Source organism: Amblyomma maculatum, chromosome 11, assembly GCF_055883805.1.
Source record: "Amblyomma maculatum isolate TAMU_Amacu chromosome 11, ASM5588380v1, whole genome shotgun sequence".
NCBI lineage: Eukaryota > Metazoa > Arthropoda > Arachnida > Ixodida > Ixodidae > Amblyomma > Amblyomma maculatum.
Window position 1 is genome coordinate 9,649,599 of NC_139354.1, and position 26,532 is coordinate 9,676,130.

A 26,532-nucleotide genomic window follows, 5' to 3' on the forward strand; every position below is an offset into this window, starting at 1 on the left:
CCGGTGAGAAGCGTTGTGCCTGGCAGTATTGGGGTGTAAAAGTGATCACATGACAAACTAAGACTAGAGCTGGTTACGGAGTTATGAAGAGGTCGGTTATTTCAAGTTCACGGACATTTGATCCTAGTATTGACAGGAGCAAGAGGTTAAGAAAAGGTGGAGAAAACTATCTAGAGAAATGTGCCTCGACCATCTCGGATTGTTTTCGATTTATCTGCCTAACGCACAAAGACAAGACAGGAGTTCTACCGGGTATTTGTCGCTTCTAGGTACTGTCGTGACGCTGGGGCTACGTCGACCCGGCCTTCACTTGGTAGCGTGCAGAGACTCGGGGTTGAAGAAGGACTGAATCTTCGAAGTTGGTAAAATATGTACAAGCAGGTTTAATGGCACTTTGAGAAACTTATTTACAAGATTATTTACACGAAAAAGAAGGGTACATCAGCAAAATGGCAAGCGTTAAGAGTTCATAGCGAGAAGCGACTGGATGAGCCGTTTACCCAGGGCCCAGAGCGACATTTCGTGCTCTGCAGCGTCCTTAAAAACCCCCTATGTCCAGCCCCTCTCTGAAGATGCTGACCAACCAAATCCAGGGCACGCCCCTCAGGTATCGGCATCCAATCGAACACATCACTGCACTGATGGTCTGAAGCACTGACTGGTCCGGCATTCATTCGTTGGGCGTGATCACTTGTTGGCGGGAAAAGCTTGGGAACGGCGAGGAGAGGAGGTACATTTCTATTCTTCAGCAAAGAAACCACAGGCTGGTTCTGTCAAGGGGTTTTACTTCTCAGAAACCCGAGTGCACGTGGCGCTGCATAGGGCTCCCAACATGGTCCCTTTTCGACAATTGCAAATCTTTCCTGCATTCCCGGGAAATCACTTAATGGCCGTATGAGTCATGCTCCTTTCTTGTCCTGCACGTCAGCGGACATGTCACTCTGTCGTCTCCTTTGGATAGGAGGCATTCATCACTGGAGGATAGCACTTCTCGACTGGAAGGGTGAACAAAAGAAAGAAAGCACTTCCTGCTATTTCCCGCAGGGGGACGTTTCTTTGTGTTTTTCCAGACGTTCTCTTGACAGGGTCAATTTGGCATTTGCAGGTTGTCCACAAAGCAAAACATGCTTACAAAACAGGATTCCTGGAAACAGGCTCACTTAGAGCCATTGGACCATCACCACATATTCACAAAACTTATCCATGCCCACAGGCGAACAATAGAGCGCGCAATTGCGGATGCTTGGTCGTAACAGCCTCCTCCCCCGCCAGAAGAGTCTCGGAGGGCAGCAGTCCCAGCTGCTGCATGAAGAGACGACTTAATGGCCTGCACGTGAACGCTTGAAGCTCGCTGTTGCTGGTCGCGTTGTCTTGATTGTTGTAGGCCAAATTGCTCGAGCTGTCTGAAACTCAACCACATGTCGAAGCAAGCACTCGGCTCCCGTCTGAAGAGACCAGGTCAAAAGAAAACTGCCATTGTTGTTCGAGAAAAGCCCACTCTCAAGACGTTCAGGACCCACCTATTCCTAGAAAACCAAACGTGCTGCTTTACATAGTCACACATATACAAGCGCACGAAAAAAAAAACCTGATTATCAATTTGGATACATGGTGAGGAACATCTCGGACCGCTTAGAAAGAGCGGCTAAGCGCGTCCGCATTCCCATTTAACTTCCCCTTTTTGTATCTTATTTCAAAATTGTACTGCTGTAAAATCAAGCTCCACCTAAGAAGGCGACTGTTCTTCGATGTCGCAGTTTGCAGCCAAGCCAGGGGACAATGGTCCGTCTCTACGGTGAATTTGGCCCCTCCAAGATAGCACTTCAATTTTTGAATGGCCCATACAATGCAAGCGCACTCTTTCTCTGACGCGCAATAAGCCCTCTCTCTAGAACTCAGTTTTCTGCTCAAGTAGAGCACGGGGTGCTCATTACCGTCGTCATCTCTCTGGCAGAGAACAGCGCCTAACCCTCGATCACTGGCATCACACTGGACCGTGAATTCTCGGCCATAGTCTGGAGCTCGCAATACCGGACGGCTAATCAGCACAGCCTTCAGGTTTACGAAGGAGGCTTCCTTTTGTTCGTCCCAGACTACATTTGTCGGTTCTGTCTTGCGGAGAGCGTCGGTCAGAGGGCTAGCCAAAGATGAATAGTTAGGGATGTAGTGATTGTAGTATCCCGTCAGACCTAGGAATGCTCGAATTTCCGTCTTCGTGCTCGGCCGCGGGTAGTCTGCTACCGCAGAAATCTTAATCTCGCTGGGTTTCCTGAAACCTTGACCTACATTGTGACCCAAGTAGTCCACGGTCGCCCTTGCCAGGCAACATTTCTCGGCCTTTACGGTTAGTCCAGCTTGACGCAAAAGGCTCAGTACAGCTCTTAGATGTACCATATGGTCCGCCCATGAGTCGGAAAAAACCGCAATGTCGTCTAAATAAGGCACCGCGAATGTTTCACACCCCTTTAAAACCCTATCCATGAGTCGTGAAAAACAAAATGGAGCATTTTTGAGCCCGAAACTCATCATTGTTGGCTGGTAGCTGCCCGTCGGAGTGACGAAAGCCGCGTATCTGCTGGCGCGTTCAGTGAGCGGTACTTGCCAATATCCTCGAGTAAGGTCCAGCGTAGTCACATATGCCGCTCTACTGACCTGTTCTACTCTCTCCTCAATATTCGGAATAGGATACACTTGATCCCTGGTGAGAGAATTTAGCTTTCGGTAGTCTACCACAGGCCTAGGGTCTTTACCTGGAGCTTCTACTAAGATCATAGGCGAAGCATAATCGCTTTCCGAGGGTTTTATTACTCCCAATTCCAGCATGCGATTTACTTCCCTATCCAGAATTTCTCTTTGCCTTGGAGAGAATCGGTAGCACCTTGATCGCACTGGCACGTCTGAAGTCAGCTCAATATCGTGCTCAGTCAAATCAGTCCTGCCTGGCCTGTCCACGAAGCAGGCCTCAAACTCTGTTATTATTTCGCCCAGATCGGACAGCTGGGGTTTCTTTAGCTCTCCTCTCTGCTCTGTCTTTTTGAGAAGCTCCTGAGCGTTGCTTCCTTTTCCGCTGAGGCAAATCAAGTTATCCCCCATCTCCTCGGGAAGGTTTAACGTTAGATTTACCACGGCTTCCCTCTGCACATAAGGCTTCATAAGATTGCAATGATAAATGCGCACTGCTTTACGCCTATTGGGGACTTTCACTGCGTAGTTAGTGTCAGAAAGCTCTGCAACGACTTTAGCAGGTCCTTCCCACTGTACTTCGAGCTTATTCTTGGGATCATTGGCTTGCTCCATAGCTAAGTCCTCTCGGGTTCCACTTAGAAGTCTCGTGAGATTATTAGACACTGGCGGCAAGAGGTTATTCTCAAGAACGCCCTCGTTCCGCGTCTCATCAAGCTCACTTTCAAGTTGACCTATTTGAGATGCCTCGCTCTCAAAGTTTTCTGACCTGCTGTCTTCCGCTTCGACCACTGTTTTAACTGCCGTTTCCTCCGCTGTGGAATTTTCTGGTATGAGCAGTGTAGCTAGTTCTCGTGCCTTTGAACGTGTTAAGGCTTGCACAACTCGGTCTCCGAAAAGGATGCCCCTCTTTCGCAGTAGCATGTCCGATTTGTTGGAAAACAAATACGGGTAGCTTTTAGGAAGCTTTCCTGAAACGGCAGCCTCGGTTGTTAACTTGCCGAAAGGGCCCTCGATGACCACGTTCGCGATTGGCAAGCACACACTCTGTTCCTCCACTACCTGGCGGATCCATGCACACTGTCCTGTATAGTCGGAAGGCGACACATACGCCGGATGGACAACATCCATCGTTGCGGCCGAATCGCGCAGTACCTTGCAAGGCTTCCCGTTGACTACTAGGTCATGCAGGTAGGGTTCTAAAAGCTGCATATTTTCATCGCAGTCACTGACATACGAGAAAGCAAACTTTTCTTTCCGGCAGTTGACGGCAATGTGACCCTGCTCATTACACCTAAAGCATGTGAGCGGCTTCCTAGCCTCAAACTTTCTCTTTGTGTTCTGCGCGTTGGTCATTTCCCCCCTTTTCTCACTGCCGTCCTTTCTAGGGCGTTTGCCTGAAGAAGCCTTCCTTTCTTCGTTTGCAAATCTAGCAAAGTGCCTTTTCTGACGGTTATTTACACTGAACTTGGGATTGCGGGGCCTATCCACTGCTGGGTTACTGAATTGTCGGCGCGAAGCATACTCCTCAATAAGTTCGGCAGCTTCAGTTGCCGACTTAATTTCGCCTCGGTCCTGTAACCAATTTCTTTCTTTTTCTGGGAGGCAGTTATAAAACTGCTCCAAAAGAATTCGCTCGACTACAGCGTCCCTATCACTGTAGGAATCAGTGCTCTTTAGCCACTCGCCCAAATTAACTCTTAAATTGTACAGGAATTCAGGGTAACTCTCGTCCCTGGACTTAGTAGCTTTCCGAAAACGTTGTCTGAACGCCTCGGCGCTAAGCCTATACTTTCTCAGAAGGCAAGCTTTGACCTTCTCGTAGTTGTCCGCGTCCTCCTTGCTTAGCCGCGCGACAACCTCCGCTGCCTCGCAGGGCAGAACCGTCAATAATCTCTGAGACCAAGTGTCTCGCTGGAAGGACAGTTTTTCGCAGGTTCGCTCAAAGTTAGCCAGATACAGACCGATATCCCCTGATATCACATATGGCTGCATGTACTTTGACATCTTGAAATCTGCCTCCTTGTTGAGAAGAGGTACCGCTAGCTGGGGACAATTGCCCGACCTCTTGCTCAACTCTAGTTCTAATTTCCGGAGCTCAATTTCTTGGTCCAGCTTTTTTGCTTCTCTTTCACGCTTCTTTTCCTCTTTTTCCCACTCACGTTCGCGCTCCCTTTCCTCTTTTTCCCTCTCAAGTTCACGCTCACGCCTCTTTTCCTCTTTTTCCCGCTCTTTCTGCTGTCTGAGCTGCTCCTTTTTTTGACCGATGAGGTTCCATGCTTCACTGAGCTCCTCATCATCGGTTCCCAGATCAGTGATTGCCTTTATAATCAAGGGTTTTCGTGCCAAACCACTTGTATCAATTCCCAATTCCTCACACAATTGCAACAGTTCCGGTTTCTGCAGCTTTTGTAGGTCCATGATCGCTCCGAGTGTCGGCTACTTCCAAAACAACAGTGCAAACTACCAAACCTAAAGGCGTTTCAACACTTTTTACCAGTTCTAAAATCTAACCCTGTTCTAGAACCTGGTCCACATCAGAAGAAAAGCCAAGCACTCACCCACACATGCGATCGATGTTCCGAGCTGCTTTCTTGTTGGCCGATTGTTGCTCCTGCTTGTTGCTTGAGATGCCACCTCCGATCACAAGATGTTGTGGCTTGTAGATTCTGATCCACCTCGAATCACCAGATGTTGTAGCTTGTAGAATCCAGATCCCACCTCCAGTCATCAGATGTTGTGGCTTGTAGATTCAGATCCCAACGCTGGTCACCAGTGTTGGGGCTTGTAGATTCAGATCCCACCGCTAGTCACCAGTTGTCGTGACGCTGGGGCTACGTCGACCCGGCCTTCACTTGGTAGCGTGCAGAGACTCGGGGTTGAAGAAGGACTGAATCTTCGAAGTTGGTAAAATATGTACAAGCAGGTTTAATGGCACTTTGAGAAACTTATTTACAAGATTATTTACACGAAAAAGAAGGGTACATCAGCAAAATGGCAAGCGTTAAGAGTTCATAGCGAGAAGCGACTGGATGAGCCGTTTACCCAGGGCCCAGAGCGACATTTCGTGCTCTGCAGCGTCCTTAAAAACCCCCTATGTCCAGCCCCTCTCTGAAGATGCTGACCAACCAAATCCAGGGCACGCCCCTCAGGTATCGGCATCCAATCGAACACATCACTGCACTGATGGTCTGAAGCACTGACTGGTCCGGCATTCATTCGTTGGGCGTGATCACTTGTTGGCGGGAAAAGCTTGGGAACGGCGAGGAGAGGAGGTACATTTCTATTCTTCAGCAAAGAAACCACAGGCTGGTTCTGTCAAGGGGTTTTACTTCTCAGAAACCCGAGTGCACGTGGCGCTGCATAGGGCTCCCAACATGGTCCCTTTTCGACAATTGCAAATCTTTCCTGCATTCCCGGGAAATCACTTAATGGCCGTATGAGTCATGCTCCTTTCTTGTCCTGCACGTCAGCGGACATGTCACTCTGTCGTCTCCTTTGGATAGGAGGCATTCATCACTGGAGGATAGCACTTCTCGACTGGAAGGGTGAACAAAAGAAAGAAAGCACTTCCTGCTATTTCCCGCAGGGGGACGTTTCTTTGTGTTTTTCCAGACGTTCTCTTGACAGGGTCAATTTGGCATTTGCAGGTTGTCCACAAAGCAAAACATGCTTACAAAACAGGATTCCTGGAAACAGGCTCACTTAGAGCCATTGGACCATCACCACATATTCACAAAACTTATCCATGCCCACAGGCGAACAATAGAGCGCGCAATTGCGGATGCTTGGTCGTAACAGTACCCATCACAAACAGTGCAGTTCACATGCGACTTCTAGGACTAGCACTGGGTGTATGGAATCTGAAGAGACTTAGCAGATGAACAGTCATGGTACTCGCAGAACAAAACAACTGTATCGATCACCACATCTGAAGGCGCAGCAGTATCCATGCGTCCTGCGCTCAGTGCTTGCATCATGTTCTCAGCTATTAAAGCCTTACCGAATACAAGCATGTCACAAGGGATATGCTGTGAGCCAGCTTCTCCAGCATAAAAGATATAGCTTAAGTGGTAGTCGGGACAGAATTTATCTGTGATAAGCGTGGTTCAGCTCTCGAGCAGTGCATGAAGGGTGGAAGGAATGAGCAAACATTCGCATCATCGCCGTAGCTCAGCGATTGAGCACTTCGGAGGTCGTGGATTTGGGTCCCACCGCCGACATGTGGTTGTTTTTCTTGTAATATCTTGTCAGTTATCTCCAAGTTCAATTAGTACTTCACATCAATAAAACAAAAATCCCCCATGTTTTCCTTTCGATCAGTGGCTTTTGGCTCCCTTCTTAAAAGATAGGTTTCATCCTACAAATACTGTAATCTATCTTACAAATACTGTATAAAATGTAAATCAAGGTTCGATGGTCTGTGACGATTGTTTGATATTTTATGAAGCTTCATGATAATTACATAACATGGCATAACAAAGCGGGTATTAGGTGATAGCATAGTTCAGGTTCTTTCAATTGGGTCTCAAGTAGTTGCCCATAGGATGTACTCGAGTGGCTGCCAATAAGTGTACCATCGATCTCATTTCCCCCCAAAGGATGTCGGTGATCCATTCAACGGACATACCAAGGGACTTGCGGGAACGAGTGCTGGACAGCATCGCAGACTCCGACAAGTCATACTTCAACAGCATGGCGGATGTGGACTCTTACTACGAACCTGCGCAGACCGTGTCCGTAGACTGGAGACACATTCTTACTAGCTATGTGGCAGTCAGGCATAGCCTGGTACGTAATCTAAGGCTGTAGCTGCCTTACTTAAAACCCCATTTACACTGTTTAGCAACCATCCTTAACGCGTTAATGTCTACGCGAGGTCACCTAAGCCTCATCATCTCGAAGACGAAGTGTTTCTTATAGAATAGCTTCAGAAATAGCTAAATGACATCACTCAAACGTTCATATTCGGCGCCCAAGTAAAAGGTGACGGCATACATGGACTAAAGCTCCTTCATGGCTTTCGAGTCTTTATCACTCTATACTAATACGTCGCTAAGTGAGCTTGAACTAGACCCATCAGAAAAAGTAGCTTAACAGATTTCTTGTCAGATTCCTCATGGCGAAGCAGGGGCACGAGCATAGCCAGAAAATGCTATTTACTTCTCGACTGTACAGTGGGGTCGTCTCGGGTACCCGTTGAAAACAGAAACTATCGAAAGGTGACAATAAGAGTTCTCCGTGCCCTGCAGTTCACAACTTAATAGGCGCAGCTGTACTCTCCGCTACGCGCTTAGCAAATCCACCACTGCGTTGCTTCGTTACTTTCAGCAGAGGCAATATCACAGAACAATATAAAATGTGGAAGATATACTATCATCTTATCCTAATAAAACGTCTGAAGGGAGATCCCTAGCTTCTTCGACTGAACTGACAAGCAGCGGCAATGGAAAAAACAAAACAAAGAAAACACTTCCTGCAGCTGTAAAATATATATTTTTACCGATAACCTTTTTCTTTTTGCGACTTTCACTCAGATTTTACGAGAGAAGCTTGCGGAAATCGCATGGGTTGTTTCAGAACCTCCTGTATCAGATGTAAGTTTCGGAGAGCGAGACGCCCTTTCTGTGGTCCTGAATGACCACATAGATATTTGCAAAATTTGAAACTGTTCCGCAAGATTATATTGCTAAGGGCTCGCGAATTGTCCCTTGATTGGAATGAAATGAGTTTCGATGAAAAGTATATTCTTCTATAGCTCTGTCTTTCGAGCTTAAAATGCTGACTTCCGCCGCGCACACGGAAGCAACGATTTATTGCGGCTGCTTCCTCCTATAACTCCAGTCACGTGTATTTCCATACGCCAGAGCTACAATTCACCACTTATTGAATTGGCGGCTGATTTGCAAGTGTCACCAAGTGATTCGCGCGGGAAAGTCGCGGACGGTTAGTCAGCAACAGATGGCGTGCATTTTATGACATCCTGTTCAGGTGTTCACTTTAATATGTGTTCAGCGCACCTCGTGAAGGATATTGCTTTCGATGAAAAGGAAAAAGTACGCGGGCTTTTAACTGTGAGCCTTTTTTGAACACCAATAAACGACCTAAAAAAACAAATCTGAAAAGGTCGTCCAATCGAATGTAATCAGAAGTAAAGACCTGAATAAGCTATTCGAAATAACAACTCTCAATCGAAAGTAGGGGGGACGTGGTGCTTTGCTGCGCAATAATCGAAAATAGTCGAATAAAGCCCCTGAAGGGGCTTTAGTCGAAAGGGTACGTTCCTGGCATCTATCGGCCATTGCCTTAATTTCCACTTGTTTACGCTTTTTGAGTGCGCCGCAGGATAGCGTTAGTGTTCTGTTTTTTCCGCATTGGCCGGTTTTATTGGTTGTCTTTTCAGAAAAAAAAAATTAAAAAATAAAAACATTTTCATCATGGACACGTGTTACCTGACAGCTCGCTGACTCACGGCGCATGAAATGTGCTTCCCTCGATTTATTTATCACATTTATGTTCTGCGGCATTCGCCAGTCCAATCGGCCTTTCTCGTGGCATATACATGTATGGCGCTGTTAGACTTGCGCGTCGGAATGCGGAACGTATGCAATCGTTTTTAATACACTCGAAATGACAGATGCAATTTAGCTCGCTTTTTTTGTTGTTGCTGCGTGCCATCTTTGCGAAAGCTGGCAACGCTTGTGAAACGTATGAAATGACATTTTTATCTGTATTAAAATGATCTACGTAGATATAGATCATCTATTCCGAAAGAAATAGAATTTGCACCGGCATTTCTGGTCAAACAATCTCAAACCTAAAGCAGGCAAGTAAGAAAATTATAAATTATTTGAAGATGTCCTAAAACGTGCCGAGTTTATTTCTGAAAAATATGGAAGGCTAGTAAGAGGCCAATATTTTCTAACTGATCGCTCTTCCCATCTTTCTTCAGCGAAGAGGTTTGATTTGGGACCTTTGTGTTGTCACCGAGATGACCGAGCAGTAACTGTATGTAGAATTGCGTGACGTTACGTTTGACAGGAGCTACCAACTCGAGTATTTCTTTCTGCATAGAAGGGTGGTAGCAAAACACTCTGCCAGGGTCCATTCACGTTAACCCTAGGCCACGCAGGCATGTTAATGTGGCTTGGTTAGAGCGGGGCTTATATGTGGTCTGGTAGACTACGGTCTCTATTTTCCCCTTTTCCTATCTCATTACCTTTGCATATCGTAATAGAAAGAAATAACCCTGAAACTATCCGCAAGTTTGAGCTTGGAAACAAGTTAGGCAGCTGAATTAATATATTTGTAGTTATATAACTACGCATCATTATGAGTCCACTGCTACCCAAGATCAGCCTTATTGCGCGTCACATTTAATTTATGTGAAAACTGTGGAGTATCGCAAAACACTGTTACGGGCATGTTGATTGCATTGTGTCTTCCGATACTGAGAAAAATCTTGCTTTCGAAGTTTGCCGTACGGTAGCGTAGAGTATTTAAGACTGTCATATAGCTCGTCACATCGACTGTCATAAGCCGATGTTTTGAGAGCATCCCGAAAAGTGGTCTGCAAATATTTTTATTATTATTTGTATTCTTACGATATGCAAATAAATAAATTCACACTGATATTTCCCAATTCCAGCTAAGGTTGGTGAGGCTAATTTCGAGCAAATACTACTGACTCGGTAGCACAGTTAGTATTGGTTTTCAAACAATGCGCGTTCTTTTTGTCATAACTGTTATCTCTTTTTTTTTTTTTTTCGGCCTTTAAACGTCAGCAGTTTACGATTAGAATTCTTTTGTCGATTTATCGCAGTGATTTCATAGACAGCATCGAAGGAAAACATAGTGAGTTACTGTGTAAAGGACAGAGATGGTTATTAATTGTAATGACTATATCGATAATAGTGACAATGGTTAAATTGCTCACAGGTCTTGAACTGGTTGAAGCACGTGGTAGGGTCGGGAGGTCGGGTGTTCGACACCAACTTGGACCTGGTGTGCCACTTCGATCCTGAGACGAAGACACTGGGCATCCCTATGTCCATCGCGGACGTGGACGTCGGCGGCAGGGAGTTCTTCCTGGACATCTCCACCGTGGGCCTTCTCATGGCACGGTCGCTGTACAGAATCTTTCAAGTGAGCTTCCTGCCAGATGCAAGACTGGTCCTTACATCCCAGTATTTCTTTCCTCAAGTTGTTTTCTCTTCTCTCTCTCTCTTCTTTCTCTCGTTATTCCTTTCTTCTGTACTTCTTTCTACTGGAGCAGCATTCTTGTATTTGATTTTCACTATATAAACTTCTTTATAGCGCTTCGAAATACGAAAGTTACTATCATTGGTTGCGGTTCTGGACGAAACGCGCATCACGTTTGTTTCTGAACATGCTGTTCTTTATTATCAACCACAGAGTAGCACTGACAGGCCAGCCGACTGTACTTAATATGCCCAGCAAGTATATTTTCTCATCAGGGAGGACTGTTACGGAGAATTCACTCAGGCAGCGCAAACTATCGGCCCAATATTGGCAGTGACCTTCTCGACATAGGACCAACAAATCATAAACACTCTAATAATGAGCCAACTGCTTATGCAACCTGGGTAGTCATTGACATTGTGATTTCACCAGACACCTCAGTAGCACGCATTCGCATTGCTTATTGTGAGCACAACTCAAACTGCGCCTACGATAAGCCGCAGCACTTAAGACTGGCATCAGTGTGATGTGGAATATGTTAGAAGTCAGCTGTAGATTTTGATCCATTTCACGCGTCTTGCTGTGCCAGGCTTTTCAGAAAAAGAACTGTACTTCTGTAAGAATTGACGTCACTGGTGACTCACTTCAACCTGTTTGATTAAATTGTATTACTGTTTAAACAATCCCCCCCAAAATCATTATCCGAACACCAGCTCTGAGCACGTTTTGACTTGTGAAGCTGAAGTGCAAACAATGCGAAATAAAGCATTTGTTCTGCTCTTAGAAACCAAATTTACTTTAGATGTTTGCATCGAATTTTAAAAAGCATTTTAGAGAACACGTACCTAAAGGAAAGACGCTCAGAGAAGACAATTGAAAGTTTCGGAACGCATACTTAAGCAATAATCGTTCACTGCATGCTAATTAAGCTTTCTCCTTATTAATCCTACGACCAGTAGGAAAACTATCGTAATTTTAACAGGCGGTCGTAGTCTATACCCACTGGAGTCAAATCGAAATAATCCAAAATTAAAAGGATTCAAAATGTAGTCTATCTTGTACCAAGCTTGTATTCAAGAGAATCAAATTGCACTTATCTTAATGCGTGTTATGTTGCCGTAACAAATGCATAAGTTTGAACAAACCAAATGTTCCAATTATGCGCGTTCAAATAAATGGCATCCCTCCGCTAGCATCGAAACATGTGCAAAAGATGGGAGACATAGAACGGAGGGAAGCCCGCACAGTACCTTGAACACAATACTGTTTCACACCTGAAGAGGACAAAGGTTTTAGAAATAACATGATTAACAAAATACAAGGAAAACACATTTGCCCCCCGAACAGCATGAGGGTCAAGAATAAACTTGGGACCAATGAAACAGCCTGTGTAGAAAGGAGAAAATCTAGAAAAATTCTAGTTAGTGTGGCGCTTGTTTTTTTTTATTATTTTTTTTTTACGGCTTCGTTTTAGTATTAGGGTTTCGTGATTTTGGGGGAATGATATATGTCAGTTTTTCATTCCAAGCCCTGTTGATAATTTCCGTATGAGCTGACCACAAGGAATTACTATACTATGGAGGTAATGTGATTTATATACATGGAAATCCAATGTTTCCTATATCTTCTCGATATGGTTTTGATACAATTTCAAGATGGCCCTATAGTGGCTATATATATAATTTACATATGGATGCTCTAATACTTAATATGCACTGCTTAGGTTCCACATGTTGTTCACATAATCGATATAAGACACATATCTTATTCCTAATATGGAAAGTGTCAGTAAAGAGAAAGTAGGGAGAAACAATTCGCCCTCGAAGTGTATAACCCAGACCTTCCAACAACTGCCATAAAACATATGCCTAATGCTTAACTGTGTGCAGAATTATGTAAAGGATGAACACGTAATAAGGTCAGCAACTCAATGACGTGCAAGTGGCCTTGGAGTCGATGAGGCCTGTTGCCAGCTGCACTTATCATTCGAAACCTTACTAGCAAAGCGGCCATTTCTCCTGCTCATGCCGCAAAGTATAGAAGACCTTCTAGCGTCGACCGACTTCATCTTGTAGTCTTGAAAGGTCTACACTCTGCTTACAGAGCAGCATGCTTTCCTATATTGTACAATGCTTCTCACTCGTATATGCACCGGGGGCATGTACACCATTTTGTTTCCGCACTCTTCTATTGCACCAATATCTCACTTCGCCGAAAATGGTTTGGTTTGGTTTCGATTGGTTTGTGGGGTTTAACGTCCCAAAGCGACTCAGGCTATGAGAGACGCCGTAGTGGAGGACTCCGGAAATTTCGACCACCTGGGGTTGTTTAACGTGCACTGACATCGCCGAAATGAAACGTAATTTGACCGGGAAGAGCAAAACAGGAAATGAATTTATTTGTGACCTTTCGAAAGGCAGATAATCAATTATGTCGCAGTCATGCTTTCACCTTTAGTCATCAATTCAGTATTTGCTTTTGGTGTGGCTGGAGCTTCGGCAGATTCGTTCATCCACCTCTCAGAAATTACTGTTGCCATAATGAAAACTGATTCATTATTTGTCGGACTGCTTTTTTCGCACCTCAACATAATGGTCTTTGTTCTCTGATCACGCCAGTTACCTTTTGCAGCCCATCAGCACAAACCGCCCCCATCGAAGTGCTCTGCACTAAGGTTACATGCTATTATTGAATGCTTATCAGTTGGCGCGGAAAATCTCATCTACGCTCAATGCAGACCTGAACTCTGCTTTCCCTGGTACGCTGTTCGCAATATTTTCAGATAGGACGTGCACAACAGATTTTGATGTGGTTGCACGGTTGAGCCAAAAGCGAACACTAAGTGCGAGAGAATGTCCCGGAAATTCTAAGTTTTATCGGAACGGCTTTCACTGCGGGAGGTTAAGATGCAACCAAAGCCAGGAAATTATTGCACAAATTAAGAATGACCGCAGGCTGGCCACCTGTAGAAGCGCACAATCGCAATCTAAAAAAAGAAATAAATTATATATATATATATATATATATATATATATATATATATATATATGTATATATATATAATTTATTTCTTTTTTTAGATTGCGATTGTGATATATATATATACCACAATCGCAGTGATATATATAAATATATATATATATATGTGATATATATATGTGATATATATATATAATATATGTGTGTGTGTGTGTGTGTGCGTGTGTGTGTGTGTGTGTGTGTGTGTGTGTGTGTGTGTGTGTGTGTGTGTGTGTGTGTGTGTGTGTGTGTGTGTGTGTGTGTGTGTGTGTGTGTGTGTGTGTGTGTGTGTGTGTGTGTGTGTGTGTGTGTGTGTGTGTGTGTGTGTGTGTGTGTGTGTGTGTGTGTGTGTGTGTGTGTGTGTGTGTGTGTGTGTGTGTGTGTGTGTGTGTGTGTGTGTGTGTGTGTGTGTGTGTGTGTGTGTGTGTGTGTGTGTGTGTGTGTGTGTGTGTGTGTGTGTGTGTGTGTGTGGCGAGCAATGTGTCCACGAAAATTAGCAGCACGAAAACATGCAGCTATTCAGTTGTGCAGTTCTTGCTGTACTTTCGATTCCTAAAATAATGCCACGTATCTTGACCCGTCCTGTTAGGATGGTCTATCTACGTAAAAACAGCCTAATGCTTAACTGCCTTCCCTATACAGCAAGAAAACGATAATCACGGCTTTACAGCTGTACCTTCCCTGTACCCACAAGCTACGCCTATATGGGTGACGATAGGTCCAATTGCGCCAATATGTGCTGCATGCGAACAACGCTTAGTCCAACGGTACCCTTCGTCTCCTGAATTATTTGCTCATTTATTCTCTAAACGACTAATTATTGCTTCTTGAAGGAATAGTGATGGAATCAAAAGTCTTCTAAAAGGACTAACACCTGCAGCAATGTCTACACTTGAATCTTGAACTTGGTGAGTTCAACTGCATCGCTAACAAACAGCGAGAGAGAAGGCGAAACATTATCGCCTGTTCCCTTCGCCCTCATCACAGTGTGCACAATTTTAGCAATTCAGCTATTTTATTCCTTCTTGGCTCCGAGTGTGCAGCGAACCTGGGGTTACTTCTTTTACGTTTCATAAAGGGACACTGCATATAATTCTAATTCGGCGCGCTTCACTGCTGCTTTGACCATCATTATCCAAAGTGTGGCGATATTTTGCCTGACGCTATGGCAACAGTTTTTGGAAGATAAGTGAGCATGGGGGAGATTAAAAGAATTACCCGGAAGTGTGAGTCAACGCCGAAAGACGACATGCCAGGCTTGCATGTCACACACAGCTGTATTTAAAAACCGCTTGCAAAGCTGCAACGGCTGTTGTTTCCACTCGCTCTCTCTCTCTACATACAGATATATATAAGAGCACGAGCACCTCACTTGGAAATTGCGGTTGTCGGACTCAAGGATTTGTCGGCTCCAAAAAAAAAAAAAAAAAGAAGGGAACAGAAAACGAAACATAGAAGTAAACGAATAAGGCACGAACGCACGGAACAAACATCATGTTTTTTTTTTTTTGCTTCTGTGCAAAAGATTAGAAATATCGCGCAGGTATTGAATCGCCTATCATATCACTCCCGATAGCAATGGTTCCTTTCGAGCGAAAAATGTGTTTACGGGTGCTGTAAAGCGAAAGCGAATGCTTTACATATTCTCGATAACGAGAAACGGGCAGATTCCGCCATACCGAGAATACTCGTAAAGTGCACTTCACTCGAGTGCAGCTCAAAGCAGTTTCTTTTTTTCTCAATCAGTGTCTATTCCTTGTATGAAATATATTTAAAAAAAGGAGTATCGTGATATATCAGTTAAAATATGAACATTTACACGTAGTTGCTGTCATTTTCATTATCTATGACTTTTGTAGTTTCCACAGTTTCGTTGGGGTTCTTCAGTCTTCATGGCCTGCTTATAGAGATTGTGGCGACTAAGAAACGAAAACCTCTCCTTTTGACATAAAATTAGCCGGGATTCTCTGCAGCTACCTGTGAATAGTTCCTTCACCTAGAATTCGGCCTCGATTTCAGCCTGAAACCATACTCCGGCTTTTCGTTTCCACTGTAGATACTGCCGTAGAAATTTGTAATGCTTCCTTTCTCCTGTTCTTTGTTCGAAGGAGCTGCGAGCTGCCTTATCAATTTGTCACGCGAGAAGCAACGATATTCTTCTGAAATTAGTTCTCGCTTCCTTTCTCCATCGGAAGGCCCGTTTGATGCGGACGAAATGTTCTATAGACGGGCGATGAATGGTGCTTACTCTGTGGAAGGAGTGGATGGTGCAGATAGCAAAGTAGGTGCCTCTTGTATGCTAGAAATGCAGTGTTTGGCAGGCAGTGCCGCCATGTAATCACCCGTTACCCAGGATGGTACAAATCAGAACAGTACAGGAGAAAACAGCATGCCTCAAAACAGCACACGAATCAGAGCAGCGACAAAACAGCACAGCAAAAGAATAGCATACTGACAGAATAGCACGCGTAAAAAACAGCACGCCGTGTCAACAGCACATCGACAAAACAACAAACGCAAAAGAGCACAGCAGCAATACAGTCCACAGAAAAACAAAAAGATAACAAAACAGCGCAGTGCAGTGCGGTGAATTATAATAGCGAAAACCACGAAGGGTAAAGAACAACCCATACGGCAGCAGCATTTGAAGTTAGGTTTGGTTTGGTTTTAGGGGAAGTAACACCCAAATGTGACTCAGGCTAGGAGACACGCTCCGGATATATCGACCACCTGGGGTACTTTAATGTGCATTGACATCGCACAGCACACAAGCGCCTCTGCGTTTCGCCTCCATGGAATACCGATCGCCGTGGCCCAAATTATATCCGGCATCCTTGGGTAGAGCAATTGAGTGCCCTAACTACTGCGCCACCGAGAAGAACCGTTCGGAGTTAGATATTTGCGTTCTTTTTTTAATTAAAGAGCATGGTTATGATTAGATGTCTCAACAGAATATAAAGCAGGGCTAGTTGGAGGCTGTCCGTGATGTGACAATTTCCAGTCTACCGTGTTCTCCTGGAGGGAATTAGTCCGACCAATCTCCTGAGACGCGTCCGAACGCTCAAAAGGCTTTGCTCTTTCCTAGCGCGGACGTTCTGCTAGGGCTGGCACGGCGGGAGGATCGGAGTTTCTTCTTGCCAACTGCATCTTATGAGGTAAGCGGGAGACAGCGGAACGCGTTTTTCTAGAATGCAATGATGCAATAATATTCTGGGACGAACTGCTATGTTTCTTCAGTGAAGGCTGGGCGGACACATGGGCTGACCTTTGGCGCATAGATGTGACCTAGAAGTGCGCCATATAAAGGAACTGCGTCCTGCTGCTGGGGCTCCACTCTGTGGAGGAGGCGAATGGATATGAAGAACGTGCGCACAGTCCTACGCAAGACTGGCGTCACTTCGTCAACAAAGTCGATTGTGCTGCGTGCGTGCTCGAGACTCCGGACTCGGACCTCAGAGATCATCTGGCGCTTGGCCAGAATGCGGCAAGTGAATCAAGGACGCGCCAAACCCACCGCTTCAGCACCCAGTGAGAAAATAACCCGCCCTTGCAGGGCAGACGTCCACCTGCCCCTCCCCCTTCGCTTATCGTCACCAACAGCTCTCTTGACCATTCCATCCTGCATTAGTCTTCCGTAATTCGTCTGCACCTTTTTATTTGCTTTTTGTATTTCTTGTTATTTTTGCTAACATATCCCAAACAGATTTTGCCTCAGACATGTAAGAGGTTTCTTAATTCAAACTGCAACTTTCCAACTCCCAAAACCCCTTCACCTTTATGGCCAACATTTTCCAGCTATCTCTTTCCTCTTTCTAAATTACCCACTTCCGCCATTTTTTCCACAAACACTTATCATTTCTTATCATTCTCGCTGCCCCTTCGCTACATGTATATTCTCCTTTTCTCTTGATGGTACTTTCACTTGTGTATCTATATGTGCAATCATGAATTAAACTTGTTTTGTGCTGCCAACTTTGCCCCCCTTGCTTTGCCATATGTACACACATGAATGTTACATTTTGGGCGCTACTCTCTCCTTTGACTCCCTGCATGTTTTTATTTTGCGAATAAATGTTTTTTTTTTTTTTTTAACAAAAATGCGACGATGGAGCTAGGGTCTATAAGCGAAGCTCATCTGTTCACCTCTACCTGTGTTCGAAACACACTCGTACTCGTGATTTTTTTTTTATTTCAGCTAATTTAATTTCAGGTAAAACAAGTGTTCACTGCCCAAGTTGACTGACAGAGAACGCCTGAGTAGAAGCTTTAGTGCTCGCGCACTAAAAACAATGTCTCTCCACCACTCGAAGGTGACATAGACCAACACAACGTCTGCTTCGCCATTAAATGTTTGGATTTAATTTTTTGAGCATCATGTTTCCTTTTCTACAGCATGCGTCTTCTCGTAGTAAATGACGATGCTCGATATACACGTATTTTTTTATCATCTATTTTATGCAAGGCCCTCTTGTTTGTAAGTACGGGGTCATATCGGTGCCAGAGCTGCGCTTTCCAATTCACGTCAGTTAACTTTACAACTAGCGGCCGTGTTTTGTTAGGTTACGTTACGCTAATTTAGTTTGTAGTAATATATTTTTGCCCAGGTTCTACACTATATTGCAAATAAAAGCAAGCGAGGACTGCATAACCACTATTTCTTTCGTGCACAAAGTTCGCACAACGCTGCAGCCTACTGCGCCGCACTATACTTTCGCCATGCTGTTTTTCCTTGTGCTACTCTGTCGCCGTGCACGTTTACCCTGTGCTAGCTATCATCGCGCTATTTTCCCTGTGCGCTGTTGTGCTGCTGCGCTGTGTTACATAGCATGTTGTTTTGACGTATGTTGTTTTTACGTGTGCTGTTTTGTGCCCATAGTTGTTTCCTTTTTCTTGTGCTGTTTCTTCACCGCGCTTTTTTCTTTTTTTGCGTGCTGTTCACACAAGCTTCCCATCCCTCTTGTGCCCAGGTTTTTCAAGTGATGAAAACAACGGCAAATATGTAGCGCTGAACTTAATGGCTTGGCGCATCAACGAGGGCGAGCTCATTAGTATTTGCCACGAAAATAAATCTGGAGTGGTAAAAGTCTCCACATCTGTTCTGGGAACGGAAACGGCAGCGTTTATCTCTATCTCCCCTCTTTTCTACAGCAACGACTCAGTGCACTCCGCAAAGCCATTAGTGCCTGCGGTGCAGCACAGCTTGAGGCGCTCTGGTTAAGGGTTCCGCCAACGGAAGCCACCGGCGTGAGCGATTTCCGCCTGTCTTGACGAAGCCGACGACAAAGAACACACATCGCGAAAGACTGGCAGTGTAACTAGCGGGATGTTAAGCTGCTGCGATTACATATCTGCCTAATGCAGTGACTAGCGAAAGCTGTGCTGCTCGCTACTGCGTGGGTTCAAACCCCACGCTCCCCCATAAAACAGACTACTTTATTATGCGCACCTCGCACAGTGCTCGACGTCATACCAACACTCTGGTGGAGTGTCTTCGTTATCGCATTGTTCTAGTTCCTAACTGGTTTGCCCTGGAAACACCCCTTGTAAGCTGCATCTTGAGATGCAATTCTTGCTGCAAAACAGTATTCGAGGTGAACATCGCGGTGACCAAAAGTCAATCAGTGTTCCACTTCATGGTTAAACAAACGTTAACGGCTAGCTACAGAACCTTGGCCATTTTTTAATGTGAAGTAAAATGAAATGTCTTAGAAGGATTTCAATTAATGAATTGGACGGGGACAATCTGTAAACTGCACTTAAGATTCAGAACTGAACTGAACTGAAAATTGAATGTCTCAGAAGGTTTTCAATTAAGGAATTGGACGGGTACAATCTGTACACTGCACTTAAGATTAACAAAGAAAAGAAAACATAGCAAAAGAAAACAGTGCTGATCACTATCTTTACTGTGAAGTGAATGCGCTGGTGATTCTGTGCATCGATTTTTTTTTGTGTGTGGATTCCTGCATTCGTTAACCATACAGTAGAAATTATAGAGCGCCATTCCTCATCATCGCACCGGGGTAAGAACGGGCATCGAAACAAGAACGTTCGAAGAGAAGGGTAGGATGATCATTAGGGCTGAAGGATGGCCGCTTATTGTGCCGTTCTGGAATGTGCAACAGGATCCACGGTGGTCTGTCCTATATCTTGAGAACCCCATCGGCACGTGACCGACTGGTATAAGGGCCACCCCTGCCCTCTATGGATAGGATGGTTGAAGATAACTGAGACAGGTCTTCTGCCTCTTGTGGGCGCGCAGTGATTCTTGCAATGGGAATAGTGACGACAGAAGACAGGTAGCCGTGCCTAGGGTCCTGCAGCGCGGGGAGAATAACATTCCCCTTGCGGGCCGCGGTGTCCGGGTGCCTTACGTCCACAGGAAAGCGCCATGTGGTCGAACGAGCTGCGGCAGCTCCGCGAGTGTCTCCAAAGTGCGTACGCCAACCTGAGCACGGCCGAGGGACGAAGCCTGGACGGGCCCCGCTGCGTGCGCACCGGCGCCATGGATCACGTGGTACTCAGAGCCGTGCACAGGGCCTACAAGTGAGCACCCTTCCTTTACTTCTCCGGAACACCACACGAGAGACTGACACAAAGGAGGGCAACAGGAAAGCACATTGCAGTGCTTTTACACCCGAAGTTTCTTATCTGCAGAAACGCCTTGCCTACGCCTCGCAGTAAACCAATTTACATGTGCTTTAAAAAACGTAGCACTCCGAAGACTTTCTCTTGAATATTAACTCATTGCATTTATTTATTTGGCTACTATCAGGGCCGTTTAGGCGCTGCAGACTGGAGTGGTAACTACTTACTCAAAATCAAAAATAAGGAAAATTTTTATCATAGGTGATGAAGGAGCGCAGATTTTAATGCTTCGGGTTCAGAAATGAAGACGAGGAAGGTGGACAGGTGGTTCCAGTCTGAGCTGGTCTAGGGGAGGAAAGAGTAGACTAGTTAGTCCTGTAATTTGGAACATTAACTTAGAAACGATGATCAATGCGGGATGATACGTAACTTGGAGCAGCGAAAAGACTTAGTTTCAAAGATTTATTTGTGTAATATATTTTTGTGAAATGTCGAAAGTCTAGAAAAATGACGCCGCACGGAAAGATCTGGGAGATCTAAGGTTCTTTTCATGTGTGTGACACTAGATGAACGGCAGTATCCATTAAAAATAAAACGAGCTGTACGATTCTGGACAGACTCTAAGATACTGTAGCGAGAGCTACATTGGCCACAGTCTCGCAATTTCACCTTGCCTGTCTGTGCCTGTCCGGTGCCTGTCCGTGCCCGCCGGAAGCGCGAATAAAGAAGAAGACCAAGAAGTCGTGGGAGGCGGTAGCTGGCAGCCGACATGGCCGAGCCCTAACTGGACGTTGGCATTTCGTTTGTCAGGAGGTGCCAACTCGGGCCTCTTCTTTCATATTGGAGGCTGATATCACAATCAGCTTGCCAAAACTCTTGCACTCACGGTATCCTAGGGCACGCAGGCACGTTCACACGGTTCGGTTAAAGCAGGGCTTTATATGTTGCCTGGTATCTTACGCTATCGCGTCATCGCGAAGGTCTCAGTGAAAACAGAGAAAAGGAGGTGCCGTAGTGGAGGGCTTCGGACCACCGCGCGATAGAGGCTTTCTCCTCATCGCACTTTATTGGTCAGAAGTGCCCCCTATGACATAAATAAAGCTGAAACCATAAGTAAACTACTGTGTTCAAAAGCCATATCTTCACTTTAAAGCCGAACCTAAGCGTAGCCATGCAGATAGCTCTCGCGTAACTCCAGGTTTAGCCACAAGCTAAACCACAGCTACTTTTTTAATAAAAGACTTGAGGTTAGGATCAAATGCAGAAGACGTGTGTTCGATCTTACTACGAACTACTGTTTTGTACAGAAGTACTTTTAAAGCAACTGGAGCAAGGGAAAAGTTACGGCGAAGGAAGCCAAGCAGGCGATTAGCGTTGTTACATGTTCGATATGCGTTTTTCATGAGAGGTCACTGCTGATGTATACGCCAAAGTACTTATATGCTGAAACAAAGTCTAAATGAGAGCCATTAAGAACGTATGGATGTGGGTTAGCTTTGTTAGGCAGTCATGTTATTCTCATTGCTTTACGTTTGGATACGTTAAGTTGCATTCTCGAAGTTTCACACCATGCAGAAATGTTATTAATGTCTCGCTGCAGAACAACAGTGTCGAATGGGTTAGAAATTATCCTATATATAAGACAGTCATCAGCAATGAGTTGGATAGATCATGTTACGAGATCAGAAAGGTCATTATTATAGATTAGAAAGAGTAGAGGTCCTATTACAGATCCTTGAGGAAAGCCCGATGTTACTGAAGAAAGATTGAAGTTATGATCATTAGCTGCCACGTATTGGGTGCGACCCCCAAACAATATTCAATGGATTTTAACACGTCATTATCTATGTTAAGTTTAACGAGTTTTAGGAGTAGAAGAGGATGACACACGGTGTCAAAGGCGTTAGCGAAATCTATGAAAATGAAATCAACGACCGAGGAATGATCCAATGCTGCAAAAAGGTCATTAGTAAAAGCGATTAATTGTGTTTCACAGGAGTAATTAGGTCGAAAACTATGCTGATTGGTTGTAAAAAAGGAATCGGACTCAATACGATTGATTCACAAGGGCAGACTAGATAACATGTTGAGGTAATCTGCATGGTATATAGATGTTATCGAAATTGCTCTGTAATTTAGGGGCAGTAAACATCACCAAACTTGTGCACCTGAACTACCTTGCCCATATTCCGGTAGCCAGGGAGCGTGCCGGACTGCAAATATTGAGTAAACATTTCTGACAACATAAATGAAGAATAAATAACAGTGTTTTTTTACAACTTGTTGTTAATACCGTCAACGCCTGTGGATGATGACACGTACTTTAGCATTATCAATAAGTTTGCAAATGCCTTCACACTCAATGGGGACCACATCCATCAATGGGAAGCCTGAGCAAGATACGTCATGAAGGCTAGCAGGCGTAGCTCTCATGAAACATGAAGAAACCATTGGATTAAATAATGTTCAACGTTGGCTCGATGGGACGAGACCACCTTGGTCATTTTTCAGCACAATAGTATTCTGGGATTCACGTCAAGAACGGTCCAGAACTTGCGGGGGTCAGTAGTAGGTAATCTAGGCAAGGTATCTTGAATAAAGTTGTGTTTTGCACTAAATATAGCGTTTTATAGTGCGATGATACAGCACGATAAGCATTCCATCTATCACTAGAGTTCGATACGGTGCAGCGACGAAAGGTGAGTTTTTTCCTGTTTAGGAGTCGTTTCAAGGAAATGTTGAACCATGGTGAACGTTTAGTGGACGTTATTCTACGAAGAAGGATGTACTTTTTACTAAGGGCTTTTAGTTTATCTTTAAAAAGAGACCAGTTATCGTGCAGTGAATGTTCCCAAAGTCTCTGAAAGAACACGTCAGCAAATTCTTCTACTTCATTGTTAATTGCAAAGTAATTTCCTTTTTTTTGTAATCCCGAAGTATTTTATGATGTTTGACTGCGTGAAGTGAGCGAGGCGGTATAGTGAAAGTGATAACTGAATGGTCACTTAATCCTGGTAGAAGTGTGAGAGATTAAACAAAATCAGGGCAGGTTGTTAAAACAACCGGCCCTGATTCAAGCGCAAAATTGCACAGATTTTCTCAAGGATGAAGTGGAAGCGCTGTAATTATATCAACACTAATTAGACATCTAAACCATACCTTGAAATCAGGACTATAGGGAGGAGTGGAAAAAGGTATAGACACTTCGAACGGGAAGGTTCCAGGAGTTGTCAATTCTCTTTGCAGAATGCAGCCTCTTCACTTGACACAGGTTCTATGTTTTTCTACAGTGAGCTCATCATCGCTACGGAATTACTTGATGCCGGAACTGATTGCCAGATAATACTGTTAATTGTGCATCTCTGAATGATTTTCTTTCGCGGTTATCTAGTCTTTGCTGAAAACATATAGCTCTTTTCGCTTTGTCATTGATTATTTTGCCCTGAATTTCATTTGCTTTGTTGGCTTGTGATGGGTCTATCACAGATGCTTTCATTTTAAACCAGCCAAAAGACCACACACAGTTAACAGAAGCGAACAAGCTGCTTTTATCCTTGATGATTCATGTTTTTCTTCGCCAAATCCTGAAACAGCCTCGTTGAGGCCAACAATATGTATTACTTAATTAATTAATATAAATAAGCACAATGCATTCAACCCATTGTGGGAACATTTCAGTTTATCGTTGCTGCAGTTGTCCTTGAGAATCTATTAGTCAAAAGCTGGACGTAAGGCTATAGGTTAGCGGTAGATATATCAACTCGGGTGCTTTATAACTGGTCGATTGTTGGCATTGATTGAACGGCCAGTTATCTGCCAGTCGACGCATTGCTCCATCCACCATGCATAGATTGAATGTGATTGCCCATTAAAGACCCCAGCTGATCTAAATTATAACGGAGCCTTTCATTTTGCGTTTCACAATGACTCAGTGGCTTCAGGACGTTGAACCCCACATATAGTACAATGGATGACTAATTATCTAATTCGTTCTTTTCTTTTTTGATTTGGTTTGGGTTATAGGGTTAAACGTGCCAAAGCGACTCAGGTTATGAGAGACGCCGCAGTGAAGGGCTTTCGACCACCTGGGGTTCTTTAACGTGCACTGATATCGCACAGCACACGGGCGCCTTGCTTTTCACCTTCACCGAAAAGCAGCCGCCGAGGCCGGGATTCGATCCCGCATCCTTGGGCACAGTAGTCGAGCGCCCTAACCACTGCGCCACCCCGGCGATGCCTTTTGTTTTCTTTTCTTTTCATTTGCCATCAAGTCCATCTATGGTTTGAAAGGAATAAACAGCAGCAAATTGAAACGAAGATATGCGAAGGTTAGCAGCTAAAATCCAACGCCAAACAAGTTCTGGGGTAATGAAATTTGGTAACATCCGAATTAAGATAGACTGTTTGTTTGATTGACTGGTTGATTGATAAACTTACCGATTGAATTGACTAATTGAGTTGATTGATTGATTGATTTTTGATTAATTATTCCGTCATGACGCAATGAAGTTCAGCGATTTCCCGCTTCATTGTGATGCGCCATGGCTAATTCGCCGATTGTTTCATCGCCTTGGCCATTGTGTTCATGCTTCCGTATTCTCTGCTCGTTACCACCTCGACCAGAACCGCAGTGGTGACGTACACGCCGCAGTCGGAGCGCGGTCAACGACTGCGGGACGTGGCGCTGTACTTCCCGGACCTTCCCACCGTGAGCTCGGAACAGCTCTTCTTTCTACTGTACGCGCAGTCCTTCTGTGAACCCCAAGAAGACATGGCCACCGTCTCTCAGCAGGCCTCGTGGGCTCCGGCCAAGGCGCGGCTCAACCGGCCGCTAGCTGATTTCGAGCCATTCGCCAATGCCTTCCACTGCGCAAGCGGATCGGCCATGAATCCCGAACGCCGGTGCACGGCGTGAAAGTTTTTTTTTCTCTCGTCTTTTCACTTCTTTTCATTGCCCATGAACTACGAGGGTCGATGAACGGCGTGAACACTCCTTCTCGTCTGTTTTGTTCTCTTTCCCATCTTTTCCGCTTTTTTTCTGTTGTTCTCTTACTTGTTTAACACTAATATTAAAATCGTGTTTTTGTAAACGCAAGAATATAATTATTTGCACTGCCGAAACTTTCTCAGATACCTTCTCGCTTACATGGGGCTTGTGGACCGAAGAACAGCTTTCACTGAGGACCACTGAGTTGCTAATGCAGCCGGCGAAATGGAGTAACAAGAGAAATATTAACGCCGCAATAAACATACAATTAAAATAAAAACTATAGTCAGTAAAGCTAGATACTAGCGAGCAAACAGCACTCCGGTGTTTACAAATGAATGTTTCCACGTAGGATCAAATAAAGCATAGTCGGCCGACCTTTCATATTTATTTCAAAATTTTATATACTGTTTCCTGATAGTTGAGAAGTAGAAATCTCCAATTGGGTTTGGTGCCAAAAAATTACTCGAGGCACAGGGAATTAATGAAGTAGAGATGGAGTGCCGAGCTTATCTTCTCTGCGGTTTTGACCAAATTTGGCTATTAATTACACAAAATATAAGTAAGTTAGGTGACTAAAAATTGTTACGCATGTTTTTATTTGTATTCAGTTAATTTTAGCTTTTAAGTTGAGTAGGATGTCTTGATAAATTTTCTCAAAATCGGCCCAGGAAACGAAATTTTACCTATTTTACAGGCCTGTACCTACATAAAGGTTTAAGACAGAGCAGCAATAATTCCACACTATGTTCCCAGCATACTTATCAATCAGTTAAAGCTTATATTTATATAACGTTTCAATACAGAGATACGATCGGCCTAATTTCAAGAAAACAGCGAACAGTGAAAATTTCTGAGGACAATTAAGAAAATACCATTTTGATATTTTTGTTCATTCTGACTCCGACCATTACTCTGGCTTGAACCAGTGAAAGCTGGGCAACAAACGGCCACCCCATTTTGTCGCTACAAGTAGCTGACTTCGGACTGAGCTTGCCAAGCAAGTCAAGTGTATCTCCTTTGATACCGGAACAGCTGCCCCTACACACTCGTTC

The 26,532-nt window shown here is 44.5% G+C and overlaps 1 protein-coding gene across 1 annotated transcript in view; it reads left to right on the top strand.

The window, feature by feature from the left end:
* LOC146172816 (neprilysin-1-like) overlaps positions 1-25,405 on the top strand; it is a 36,503-nt gene extending 11,098 nt beyond the window's left edge. Inside the window, exons 6-10 of the mRNA XM_084584403.1 lie at positions 1-3; positions 7,284-7,473; positions 10,621-10,827; positions 20,285-20,448; positions 25,114-25,405. The exon at positions 1-3 is cut by the window's left edge and continues 285 nt beyond it. Of these exons, the coding sequence (XP_084440529.1) occupies positions 1-3; positions 7,284-7,473; positions 10,621-10,827; positions 20,285-20,448; positions 25,114-25,405 (856 nt within the window). The remainder of the gene's footprint in view (positions 4-7,283; positions 7,474-10,620; positions 10,828-20,284; positions 20,449-25,113) is intronic.
* Positions 25,406-26,532: the final 1,127 nt, after the last annotated feature.